The 13,942-nt window shown below is 37.2% G+C and overlaps 1 protein-coding gene across 2 annotated transcripts in view; it reads left to right on the forward strand.

Annotated features, from left to right (window-relative positions):
• fbxo11b (F-box protein 11b) overlaps positions 1–13,942 on the forward strand; it is a 37,007-nt gene that overhangs the window by 18,795 nt on the left and 4,270 nt on the right. For both annotated transcript variants that reach the window (XM_006638629.3, XM_015362955.2), the window contains exons 2-16: positions 2,919–3,046; positions 3,754–3,835; positions 4,381–4,525; positions 4,662–4,791; positions 5,318–5,401; positions 5,698–5,830; positions 6,522–6,628; positions 7,560–7,671; positions 9,567–9,673; positions 10,140–10,277; positions 10,734–10,951; positions 12,201–12,381; positions 12,802–12,924; positions 13,018–13,103; positions 13,846–13,922. In XM_006638629.3, coding sequence (XP_006638692.2) covers positions 2,919–3,046; positions 3,754–3,835; positions 4,381–4,525; positions 4,662–4,791; positions 5,318–5,401; positions 5,698–5,830; positions 6,522–6,628; positions 7,560–7,671; positions 9,567–9,673; positions 10,140–10,277; positions 10,734–10,951; positions 12,201–12,381; positions 12,802–12,924; positions 13,018–13,103; positions 13,846–13,922 — 1,851 coding nt within the window. The remainder of the gene's footprint in view (positions 1–2,918; positions 3,047–3,753; positions 3,836–4,380; positions 4,526–4,661; positions 4,792–5,317; positions 5,402–5,697; positions 5,831–6,521; positions 6,629–7,559; positions 7,672–9,566; positions 9,674–10,139; positions 10,278–10,733; positions 10,952–12,200; positions 12,382–12,801; positions 12,925–13,017; positions 13,104–13,845; positions 13,923–13,942) is intronic.

A 13,942-nucleotide genomic window follows, 5' to 3' on the forward strand; every position in this document is an offset into this window, starting at 1 on the left:
CTAGTAAGAGGTTGTGCCAGGACCTTTTCTACTTAATGCTAGCACGGCACGTTGGTGTTTGGTGTGTGTAAGGCATTCACTTCACTTGCATAACAGACAGCTGTACTGGAGTGTTAGAAATTAAAGCACTGAAAAAAGAGGGAGAATATAATGTTCTGAAGCAGCCAATCTCTGCTGTCTGACACATGGAAGGTGTATAGACAAATATCTATAACAAAATGTGGAGTTTCAGACAGTTGTCTTTAGCTTTGGAGGTTTATTAAGTAAAATTGGAAAACTTATTTTAAAATTCCCATCTTGATCTCTCTGAATCAATAGCTACCATGATGATGGTTATTTATCTGTAGTTTCGCTTCTCTACAAGGTTGTTCAGTTTCTGTGAGGATATCCTGGCTTGGTTTCATCACTTTGCAGTTTGTAAGCCATGTTGGCATGGTATGGAAATTTGTGTTAATAGTGATTGTTGTAGCTTCCAGTTCAATACACCTCTTGCACACCTAGTTATAGCTCAAAATGAAGTTTTCATGTTGCATATTTCTGAGGAAGCAGCACAGCTGTTTCACACTTAAAATTTGTTCTCTGTGTTGGAACTTTTCAAGTGCAGTTAGCAGAGGGAAATTAGATGAGTTTTTTCTTAATTAAAATAGAATTGATATGCAAGTAGCATTGCCACTGTTACATAGACTCTCCTGGAGTTGTACCTGAATATATATATATAATACATGTATTATAATGCGTTGAAAGGTATCCATGCACATGGCTTGTGTTTGGGTATATATGTAATACAATGTGATACAAGAAAGGATAATGAATAAGTTCATTCAGTGTGCTGACAATCAGTGTCCAGATAATTGCTTTGAAGGAAGCCTTCTTAATGAATGCATGGGGTTTTCAGCATAATGACTGGGACTCACCTCTGGTCAGTCCACCTTGCACCCTCTCCCACCTAGTTAATTATTTAAGAATTGTGTTTAAAAGTATACATTACCATGTATCTGAGTGTGGTGGTTTTGAGGCAGGGATTCCCATTTTGTTCTGGCTTTTTGCAGGCCATTAGTTTAAATTAAGACCTAGAAACTGAGTTAGGAAGCAGATGACAATATACAAATGCAAACAACAGTTTGACAAATTGACAGGCAGTTAAGAGACCAGTGCTTGAAGCTGATTGACAATGTTTCTGTTATGCTACTTAAATCCCAAGATATGATCTTGGCCTTCAAGATTTTCCATGAATAGCTTGGGTGTTTCTGGGTTTCTCCAGTTGGGGTGCTGCTGATTTCCATCTGACAGGTCAATAGTGCTCTTCAGTAGCACTTGGGTTTAACTAACAGGATTATAGTGATCAAACCTGAATTGGGGGAGAGGCTAATCCTAAGAAACTGCTATCTCATTCCGTTTATTCTGCATAGGCTGGACCTTGCCAAGATATTGCTGCCTGAGACCATATACATGAAAGCCTAGAGTAACTTTTGTACTGGCCAGTTCGGAGGCATGGAAGTTGTTGTTGGTGTTTGTTAGCAGTGAGGCCCTTGCTTGGCAGAGGAATGTGCCATTAACCTGTATGCCTGGGTTCTAATACCCACTATGGATGGGAATCTGCCTGGAAAATCCTTGAGAAAGTTAGATCAGGAATTTACCTTGCTTGTTTTATTAGACTCCTTGTCTTTTCTGCCTATGCATTTTAGCTACCTGATATCTTTTAAAACAGATTGTTACATGTTTTATTATGCATGTATGACTATCATATGGCTTGTGTAGATAAGGTAGATTATACCACTAAGTCTTTGATGCCTAAGAAAAACTATGGTAAAGCTAGTTTTGGTGATTTACCAAAGATAGTCAGTGAAGTCCTTAAAGTGATTTTTTGTCAATTTGGAGACAAGTCTATAAAGATCTAACTTGCAGTGACTTGTATCTTTACATACCATATACCAGGATTTAAGCTTTATGGATCTGATTCTGTCTGTGGTGACCTACTGGTCATTTTCTAAAAGCTCTAAAAATTGCTTAGTTTTTACCAAAAGCTTTTTCAGCAATGAAGGTTGGTTTTGTGCACATTATCTTGCTTATGTAAATGTCCTGGCCAACGGTTGTTTTCATGATGTTGAGAACTTCCTTTAGTAAGATTATCAGATATAAGCAAATTGAGTGAACTACCTAGATAAGACTCAAGATGTTATGCATGTCTTATTGTAATTACATTTAGCTTAAGTCAAAGAGCCAGTAGGCTTTCTGCAAAAGTCTGAGCTTCAGTTTTATGTTGTGAGGACATCATTTTATTGTCATGATGTCTGATTAAGTTGTCTGCCAAATAAGCTGTTCTTAGTGACAGACAGCCTGTAATGGTTATTATTCATAGGTGTATTTTATAAATGGAAAGTATTCATTTTCAGAGGTATCCTGTTTGAAAAAATTGTAAAAGGCTTGTGAATTTAAATCACATTACTGAATGTCACACTAATGGATTTATACAACTTATGATTCATTGAGTTTGTTCTGATTGTACCTCTGGCTGACACTTTAAAGCTTTGGCATTTTTTTACATTTGTTTTCGTCTCTCTGGTATACAGACAATTGGTGTAAATTAGAAACCTTAACCAAGAGTTACCATCAGTTTTGAAATGTCAGTATATAAAACCGTTAAGTCTTCTATCTCAAAGGTGCCTGGCAACTCAAACATGGTCTTTAGCGATTACTCTGACAGATCAGACCTTACCTCACCTTGGTGGTGTTCAGCCTTTTGCACACTCTTTGGGAATCATAGTTAGTCAGCCAGTGCCATAGCCCAGATGCCAGCTGGTGATGTAGGTCATTGGCTATCTCTAGGTTTCTGCCTGTACTCCTAAGCAGCACCACTACTGACTGAACCACTTGTGCATGTATTGAATTAAAGTTTAATCATGACGTTTTCATTGCAGATGAGGATGTTCCAGCAGATATGGTTGCAGAAGAATCTGGTCCAGGAGCTCAGAACAGTCCCTACCAACTCCGCAGAAAGTCTCTGTTACCAAAGCGAACAGCTTGTCCTGCAAAGAGCAGCATGGAGGTATAGTATTTACAGAGTGACTGCTAAGGGATGCTCTTATAAAGTGGATGCTTTGAGGCTCTCACAACCTGTGGCAAGTTTCATTACAAGGACCTGTGGGGCAGATAGTCTGTTTTAAAGAATAAAATTACAGAAGGCAGCATGTAAAGTGCTTTTTTATAGTTCTGGGTGATTAAACTTTTTCCTCTCAATCTAAAAAAAATAAATACCATAGCCCTGAAAATGGTCAATATTGTAACATGCATATTTACTGTCTCACTTATCAAAGTTAGCTACATCACTATATGTACTAATAATGGTAAAACAAGACTCGGTGGCTACCAATTGTCTTTATATTCGTAAAGTGAAATAAGTCTGTTTCTATTCTATTTTATAGTGTCTTCCTATAATTCATAGCTACTGCTTGTTCTTGTGAAAAAAAAGTCTAATCTGCACTTGTAACAGTAGCAAGTGAAACTACTGCTGCTGCATGGCTCTTACCCTCAAGCTCCTTAATTGCATCGATATGTGTAATAAAACTTCCACTATAAAATAAACTGGAATGACTTGACATTGAGTAGCTTGGTAATGTATTAAGCATCATAATTGCTCATTGTATACATGCTCTCATCTTTGGTTTAGGATGTTCATACAGTAATTGATCTGTAAAGAGCTTTAATGGTTCTGATAAATGAGATGAATTGGAATTGTTTAATCTTTTTTTATAGGGTGCTTCCACATCTACTACGGAAAACTTTGGCCACCGTGCTAAACGTGCTAGAGTATCAGGAAAGTCACAAGACCTACCAGGTATGTTGGATCTTCTAAATGCTATATATTTTTAACTTTTCTGTTGATGAATAAGGAATATTATTATAACACTTTGTTAGTGGGAATGTTATTTTGAGCAGTGTTGAAAATTATATATCTGTATTGCCAGTCTTGTAAGTAACTGGAGACACCACTCATATGGAGACCTTTTGATTTGTACGTGACGACTGGAAGACATCCTGCCTTTGTGCTCATGCTGGCTTGTTTGTTACAAAAATATTTTGTGGATATGTTCTTTACAAAAACAGACTGCAAACAAAAGTTACAGGTCTCTGATTGTACATTACTTTTCTGCAATGTATATAGTATCAGAGAAACATGCAAATCTTTAATGCAGAAAGTCCTAAATATGCCTTTTGCAGTTCTTACCAACAGTTTAGTACTTGGACTGTTGAACACTTGGATGCAGCGTAGTTTTCATAAGTTCTATGCAAATACCAACACCACTGGTTTCTATCTATACCTGTTTTCACTGTATACAAAATAGGAAAACTTAATCCTGAAACACCATTTCCGTTTTACAGCTGCCCCAGCTGAACAATATCTCCAAGAAAAGCTACCAGATGAGGTGGTTCTGAAAATCTTCTCATACCTGCTAGAGCAGGATCTGTGTCGAGCGGCCTGTGTGTGTAAACGCTTCAGTGAGCTAGCTAATGATCCAATTTTGTGGTAAGTGATTGGCTGTTTGCTATTACTTTCTCTTAGTTTTTTCAAATGTTTAGGAAGTCTATGGGATTTGAAATCTTCAAAAATGCTTAAAGGTGCTTTGCTCACACCTGGCAAATTGTATCTTGTTTGTTTGCAGGAAAAGGCTATACATGGAAGTGTTTGAATACACGCGTCCAATGATGCATCCTGAAACTGGTAAATTCTATCAGATTAACCCGGAGGAATACGAGCAGCCAAATCCCTGGAAAGAAAGCTTTCAGCAGTTGGTATGTTCCAAGTTGCCTTTTAGAACTCTGCAAGTTGTCATCAGAAGATGGAAAGTTATAGGTTCTCGGTGTACGTGATCCAACTTCATATAAGCTGCTTTACTGTAGTTGATATGTATGTGAACCTTGTGATCATGTCTTTGATATATATTTTTGCTCTTTGAACTTGCTTTTGGAGAAAACCTTAAGAGTTAAAAACTTTTCTCTTTGTTTTGCAAACAAATTTTTTTTTTGCTTCGTAAATATGACTCTTCTAGTTTTCTCTTTGATAAAATGAAGCTATCCATCCTTCTGACTGGATATTTTGCTTGACAGGCATCCAATATCGGAAGTACTCAAGAATGTGGCTGGTAACATGAATAATTAAAAAGCATAAATGGATTGTGTAACAGTTTTTCAGAATGGATATTTTGTGAAGTGGCAATTGCACAGTGACAATAAAAATGTGTAGTGTATGTTTGAATGAGTACATGTGATTCATAGATTGAAAATAGTTTAATACATGAATGACCTTTTCTGTTTCCAGTATAAAGGGGCACATGTAAAACCTGGATTTGCAGAACACTTTTACAGTAACCCTGCCAGATACAAAGGGAGAGAAAATATGTTGGTATGTTTTTTCATTTTCATGCCATTCATTGATAGTTCCTGTGATTAAGGTCTTTATAAAATTCATTTTAATTATTGCTGTTTTCTTTAGGAGCGTGATCATTAATTGTAAAGCTTAAAATGTTATTGCTAAAAATACTGCCTTAAAAATGTGTTGGTTTGAGATAAGTGTTTGCAAAATAGTATAACATAACATTTAAATAAGGGTTGCACTGTGATAAAGCTATAGTGGGTTTTTGAAGTTAATGTTGTGTACTACATTTTATTCAGCATTTTCCTGCTTTAATTTTTCCTCAGTATTATGACACAATTGAAGATGCATTGGGTGGAGTTCAGGAAGCACATTTTGATGGTCTGATATTTGTTCACTCTGGAATCTACACTGATGAATGGATCTACATTGAATCACCAATCACAATGATCGGTGCAGGTACACTCCACATGCATTTTTGTAATTGCAGAAAAGACTTAACAATATAGTTAACTTGTTTTGCAGCCCAGATTATTATAACAGCTATGGTTTAGTAGCGTATCATTTTACAAGACATGTTCTTAAGTGATAGTTCAGTCAGCCATGCTTAGGTGTGTGCATGTATAAGAGCAGTTTGCTTTAACTATCTTGTAAACTGAGCATGATATGCTTTAGTACCTAGCCATCTTGTATGGAAACATTTAATTAAATTTCCTTAAAGATTTATGAAAGTTTTGAGTGGGGAACTGTCTGCAGGCAAGTTGCAAAGAAATACATAGAGGCTAATTCTGTGCTCAAAATATGCCTATGTCGTGGAATTAACCTGGACTTGTTTCTTTAAAGAAATCCAAGCACTGTTTTAAAACCTGTCGTGAAACGTGCAGTATAAATCACTATATTGGTACAGCATTGTCTAAGACATGTAAACATACCGAACGTTTTCAAATCTTCAGTTTTTCTACTATGTAAGCTGAATTCTTTAGGTAGCAGTTTTCTTTTGCAACAAAATATACTATTTTCTAGTCAGTTTAGCAGCCACTTTGCAAAGCCAGAATACATTTCAGACCAACACTATAATGAATACATGTTTTTAAATTTAAAAACTCAAGTTTGAAATAACCTTGCTTTTCTTTCTTTCTCTGTTTTTCAGCACCTGGGAAAGTAGCAGACAAAGTGATAATTGAGAACACTAGAGACTCCACGTTTGTCTTTATGGAGGGGTCTGAGGATGCCTATGTGGGCTACATGACTATCCGGGTACAGAGTTCTCCTGTGATACATTAATCATTTCCCCCTCTTTAAAAAATTATTTAAATAAGATTGAATTTAGAATTACCAATTTTTTTTAAATACTTGCATGATGACAAATTGTTTTTCATATCTTGGCTCATGGCTATGCACTGTATTAACTCATATAGGAGAGGTAATGGAAGTAAAGGTACATTTCTGTGACCCACCCACTTTTGAGCCATTCGTCTTTGACCCTCACCAGAGGTTCAGCGCTGTTCAGAATAGAGGCATGTCCTTTGCCGACAGTACTACAGTCTTTTGAAAGGCCACAGGGTTGGCTGCATTTGCAGAGAGCTACAGAAACTGTGGCCAATTATTTCAACCCTACTATTGGTGGCTAGTGACTATCACAGGCCTGGATTGTAGCACTCAGCCTGTGATTGGCCATGTGTCTGTACCAGGCACCAATTTGCTGAGCATGTTGCTCCTCTTTCCAGGGCCATTCTGGGTTCTACCTCCATTTCACACTTAACCATGAAATGTCAGTGTTCATGTGGGGGTACATTTCTAAAGCTTTAGACCTAATATATTAATTTTCTTTTCTATTAATGCAGATAAACTAATATTTTGGTAGAAAACTGCTTTAACTTCTTGAGGTCAAAGTTAATTCTTTAAAACGTCAAAGACCTGTGTGTGTTCCTGGCGGTGACTGAACTATTCAAGGATTATGCTGACTTTATCTTTCTTTATTTTGCTTGTAGCTGTGCTATTCTTGTTTTAAACACTCAATGTCCTGAAGTATTTTGTTTGACATTTAAAGTATTTGAAATTATATCATACAGGTTACTTCCTCAGGCTACAAAAGTCTCTAAACTGTTCAGTCTTTTACATGTAAACTAAGATTCTACTACATGTAAACATTGGCTGTCTAATAGCTATTGTGTTGCTGTTTTTGTAGTTTAACCCGGATGACAAATCGGCCCAGCATCACAATGCACACCACTGCCTGGAGATCACAGTCAACTGTAGCCCCATTATAGATCACTGCATCATTCGCAGCACATGCACAGGTGAGTGACACCCTAAGCAAGCTTTGACTCTGGCATCTGGTGCTTAACATTTTGTATGATATTCTGTGGCATTCAGTGCTCTAATTACATCCTTAATATTCAGATGCTTAAGAACATAATGTTCCTTTATGAAACCTAAGAAATATTTGAAAAGAACATACTGTATCCTTTAAGTCTTAAAACAACTCTTTGTGAAAATAGTTTAAAGCTACTCAATCCATTTTAATCATTTTGTTCTTTAGTAGTTCCATTCTGTTGCAGGAAGGAGCCCAGGGTTTAGGCCTAAACCACCCAGCTGAGATACCCTGTTGTGTAAAGAAGCATTCCTACTCTCAGTACTTAGTGAATTCCCTATTATTTTAAAGTTGTAACCTGAGTCTGAGATAGTTCTCTGGGTTGATCTTATCTGAACCTTTTAGGATGTTCTATATTTGCATCAAATCTCCTCTCATTTTCCTTTGTTCTAGACTAGGGATCTAGGTGCTGTAACCTGTTTCCCGTTTTTCTTTAACAAAACCAAGATGGCAAGAAGAATGATTCCCTGTCTTACAGCATTGTGAAGCCTGAGTGTGCTCTCCTTCAGTTGTAAATTGTGCACTTAACTATATACCCAAACATTGTTTGCTTTTTTAATCTTTCCCTGTACTGTCTTAATGAGGACATAAATGTAGCTACCTGTAGCTGAGAATCACCCATGTGATCTGTATGTTCATACTTCTCTGAGGTGAATCATTTACAAATTCTGATTCATTAATTCATAAGTCCACTGTTGCTATTTTTGTTTTCCAATCCCTCCATTCAGTAGGTTTAAGCTTTAATTGGCATTTCAAGTTGCACCAAATCTAGTACCTCATTAATTGTAAAATCTGGGTTAAAACGCCTGACCTTGTGGTTCCATCACAGCAGCATTTCACTACATTTAGCTGAAGAATGTTTAATCTTTTCTCAAATCATTATATGTACCAGTATTTATATGTACAGTAGACCCGTGTTTTACTAGGTAGTTCAGTTCCTGACTTTGCACCTATACCCAAAATTGTGTATAATCGGAACATTCCTCTTATACCCTCCTATTCACTTTCCTTAAACAAGTAAAATCAATTGTATCAGTATGTGTATGTATTATAAAACGGTAATTCAGCAAATACTGAATTTTTAATAATAGAATGCAGGGAACACTCACCATAACCTCCTAGTGATGATGAATATGAAAGGAGTGTGCAGCTGATGGAGATCATGATGGTGAAGGTGCTGCACACTTGACTTATCTCTATTCAGAGTTATTTGGGGAAATAGTTGGGGAGGGGGTTCCATTTGTAAATGTTCATTTCCCCTTCATACTCGTTTTTAGTTTACAAGCCATATTGAGGGGATGCTGCACAATAAAGAAAGCACAGGCGTGTTATAGCCTCCCTAGCTAGTTCCCAAAGTGTAGCTCAGATGCATGCCATGCTATATTTGAGTTTGTGACATTTCCTACATTCTTTGATTTTTCATTTATTTTTTGTTGCCTTCCACATGTATACAGATTTGTGTAAAAATGTTCTGCATAAATATGAGTCTATGGTGTTCTTAATAGAATGCTAAAACATTAAAAGCAAATTTAGAGATTGTTTTATAATATGGCAGGGCATCTAGTTTAAAAAAACTGGGAAACTGTTCGTCTTTACTTATTTCCTGATGAGGTATAGAATATTTTTCTGGCAACTTTTTGGGAAAGATCAGCCTTAGGCACTTGGCTGGCTTTGTAATTCTAAACAATGAAGTTATTCATTTAGCAGTATGTTTTTCTGTTCTGCTGCACTACTTTAAGACCCAAGCTGAGCATTTTGACTTTTTTTCTTTGAGATGTTTTCTTCTCTTTTTGGTGTGAAAGTGTGCCTTTTTTCTCCTAGTTGGTTCAGCAGTCTGCGTCAGCGGTCAGGGCGCTTGTCCTACCATCAAACACTGTAACATCAGTGATTGTGAAAACGTGGGATTGTACATAACGGATCATGCACAGGTAAAAACGGCAGCTTGTAACTTTAAAAAAAAGTTTTGAGTAGTGTACTGTAAAATGAAACATGCAGTTAGCTTGGTAGCTACTGGATATAGTGGGTGTAGATGGAGAATTGAAAATGAAATGTTGGCTTACTAACTTTATAGTTTATAGTGCTCTGCAGTGTGCTTAAGTTGCACTCTAAACCTTTTTTTAAGCTGACTAATACTGTGCACTAAATTAATTTTTAGGTAGATTGGGTTACCTTAGTCTGGAGTTTTTAGTAAAATGGTCTGGGTTTCAAGCATCCTTTCAAACATAAATACACCTTCATTTAGAGTTAGAGATCAGGATCAGTGAAATCAAGTATTTAAAAGACTAGCGAAATACTTATGTAGTTTTAGGCAAGGCAGGGGGTAAAATGTTTTTCTGCCAGTTCTGAAGATGCATGGAGGTTCTGTAAAGGTAATATAATGCAATTTTCCCTCAGGGCATATACGAGGATAATGAGATCTCCAATAATGCTTTAGCTGGAATTTGGGTGAAAAACCATGGGAATCCCATCATCAGAAGGAATCATATTCACCATGGGAGAGATGTTGGTGTTTTCACTTTTGATCATGGCATGGTAATTGAACTACACAACTTGGTTAATTTGTAATTTGTCTGTAAACTGTTATTACAAAATTCTGTTCAAATCAAACTTCAAGGCCTGACTGAAATGATAACGGAGGTGTGATGTGTTGGTAGGCCATTTACTTTTTGCTCAGCTTAAAAGTTGTTTTATGTAATGTAATTTATTTTCTTGCAGTTTTTATTAAGTACCACAATAATAAATTCAATATTTACATCTCCTAAAAGGACTTTTTGAAATGTTGAAAAACCAACAATACTTGTCTTAAGAGGTCAAACTGTAAATACTGGATGTCATCTAAAATATTTAAAGCAACAATTATTTTTGAATAGCTGCTTGCTTGTAGATGTGTACAGGAGATAGTTGTATTACCTTGATTTAACAGGTTGTTGTCGGGGCTCTCGCCGTGAACACGGTATGAGACCTTTAACCTGATTGATCTTTCCATAGGGCTACTTTGAAAGCTGCAACATCCACAGGAACAGGATAGCGGGGTTCGAAGTCAAAGCCTACGCAAACCCTACAGTGGTCCGATGTGAAATCCACCACGGTCAGACTGGGGGTATCTATGTGCACGAGAAAGGAAGAGGCCAGTTCATAGAGAACAAAATCTATGCAAACAACTTTGCGGGTGTATGGATAACTTCCAACAGTGACCCCACTATTAGGTAAGTTCCAGCATGTCTTGGATCTTGGAAGTGCAGAAATAAAGTGCTGTGTTAAACAGTATTAAATAATCCATACTTGAAAAGTGGTAGAGGTTGAAAGAATTTCATAAAGGTCTCAGGAATGCGATGGTATGTATTCCTAAAATGCTTGTTTTTATGTAATGTTTTGAAGGCGTCTGTGTCATTTTGGCAGTCTGGTGTCTCCATATGATTGGCTTTGATAAATCACCATTTTGTTTCCCAGCTCTTGATATTGCCGTATAAGTGACACTGCAAGTTCCCTTTTAAAATCAGTTATATGCAAAGCAAAATACGTATTATAAGGTTTAATACCTAACCTTATTTTCTGTAATTCGGCTTACTGACAAATATTACTACACTACTGTAATGATTAAAGTATAATTTTTTATAATTTTATTTAAGCAAGACAGTGTAATTTTTTTGTTGTCATCAGGGTTATCAATAAATATGGAGGACATTGTTTGGTGCTCATCGGATACCACTTTCAGGATTATTCTCAAAATTCTTGAAGAAGTATACAAGACCTTCCAACTCAGAATATATTACCAAAGGAAAATAGTTATGTCATGCTATATGTTTTTTTTCAAATAAGCATTGGTTCACAGAATAAAATATTCTGATGTATAATATAGAAGGTTTTAGCAGCCATATCACCCTGCAACTCACAACTGGCAACCCACTGAAGCTAAGCAGGTGTGAGCCTGGTCAGTACCTGGATGAGAGACCTCCTGGGAAAAACTAAGGTTGCTGCTGGAAGAGGTGTTAGTGGGGCCAGCATGGGTCCATGTGAGTCCTAATGCCCCAGTATAGTGACGGGGACACTATACTGTAAACAGGCACCGTCCTTCGGATGAGACGTAAAACAGAGGTCCTAACTCTCTATGGTCATTACAAATCCCAGGGTGTTTCTCGAAAAGAGTAGGGGTGTAACCCCGGCGTCCTGGACAAATTTCCCACTGACTCTTACCAATCATGGCCTCCTAATAATCCCCATCTATGAATTGGCTTCATTACTCTGCTCTCCTCCCCACTGAGAGCTGATGTGTGGTGAGTGTTCTGGTGCACTAGGGCTGCTATCACATCATCTGGGTGGATGCTGCACATTGGTGGTGGTGGAGGGGGAGTCCCCATTACATGTAAAGCGCTTTGAGTGGAGTGTCCAGAAAAGCACTATATAAGTGGAAGTTAATAATATTATTATACTTAATTATGGAAATACTTTTTGCAGGGGCAATGCCATCTTTAATGGCAATCAAGGTGGAGTGTACATATTTGGTGATGGAAGAGGCCTTATTGAAGGAAATGACATTTATGGCAATGCACTGGCGGGTATACAGATCCGAACAAACAGCTGCCCTATTGTCCGACACAATAAAATTCATGATGGGCAGCACGGAGGCATTTATGTGGTAAGCAGATTTTTGGTCTTTTTAGCATAACATGTTTTTGTAGCCATCTAAAGTTCATAGTAAAAATGCCAGTTGCCAGTGTATTCCATCAGAAAATGGAGTTAAACCAGTGTCATTCCCATTTTTTGATTCAGCCATTGTGTTAGCTGTAATCTAACTTGGTATTTTTATTTACAGAATAAAATACATGTTTATTCAAGCTAGCCTGCGTTCAGCTGTCTAGAAGTTCCTGAAAGTGTATTTTAAATACTGGCACTGTATAAACTAATGTAGACTTTTATTTTGTGAACAATCAGTGGAAGCTTGAAGAGAGGCATGTCTTATATGTGTCATATATTAAAGTATTAATTGTCCTAATCCTTGGATAAATAGCGTACTCTTGCAGTGCTTTTGAAGGTTCATGGATGTGTTCTGTTACAGCACGAGAAAGGACAAGGTGTAATTGAGGAAAACGAAGTATACAGCAATACGCTGGCAGGCGTGTGGGTTACAACAGGAAGCACACCAGTTTTACGTAGAAACCGAATACACAGTGGGAAGCAGGTACAGAATCTAGATAGGAATTTTGATTTGTGAATCAAAACTACTTAATCCTCTGAAACTGAAAATCATAAACATGTCTTTATTCTTGAACAGGTGGGGGTTTACTTTTATGACAATGGCCATGGAGTGCTTGAAGACAATGACATCTACAACCACATGTACTCTGGAGTCCAGATCAGGTAAATACCACATGTACAGGAACATGGACTGCAGAAGAACATAAGATTACAGACAAGAGGAGGGCCATTTAGCCCGTTTGGTAAATGGTAGATAATTGATCAAAGGATCTTTTCTAGATGTTTGTTTGTAAGAAGCCAGTGTATTGGCTTCAACAGTATGCCTGGGTAGCTTGTTTTTATACTCTTGCAACCCATTGGGAAAGGAATTCAATGGAACTGTTTTACTGTAATACAGGTTGGTGTTATCACTTGGTAACAGCACTCGTCTAAAATTTAGGTGTGGGTATTACCTAATGCCTCCTATAACGAATTACTGTTATTAATTACTGTGTGACTCTTGTTTTATCTCTATTAGCAGGGAATGTGAGCTAGTTTCAGCTCATTAGATTCACTTTTTCACTTATTGGTTGTCCGTTGCAGTCAAGGATGATCTCTTCCATGAATCCAAAGCTGAATATATTGTCATCTTTGTTTATTTGTGTGATGGCTTTCATCACCTCCTAAAGTAATGGTAAAGTTCAAAGATTGTCTTTAACTGGGTGTTGTGGGCTAATCTTTTATTTACAGTTGGAGCATTTTCTTCCACATGTTAATTGCTTCCCCTTTTCTGTTCAGGGCTGGTACGTGGGTACTCAGACATGCCCATTACTTGTGGCATAACCATAAATATGGTTTGCATGGTTACTTTGCTTTACTGTTGATGTATGTGTATCATTGCTTCTAACAATGTGTTTTCTGTCAGAACTGGAAGTAACCCGAAGATCAGAAGGAATAAAATCTGGGGAGGGCAAAATGGTGGAATCCTTGTTTACAACTCTGGTAAGTCCCTGAAAAAAAAT

Source organism: Lepisosteus oculatus, chromosome 17 (genome assembly GCF_040954835.1).
Source record: "Lepisosteus oculatus isolate fLepOcu1 chromosome 17, fLepOcu1.hap2, whole genome shotgun sequence".
Classification (NCBI taxonomy): domain Eukaryota; kingdom Metazoa; phylum Chordata; class Actinopteri; order Semionotiformes; family Lepisosteidae; genus Lepisosteus; species Lepisosteus oculatus.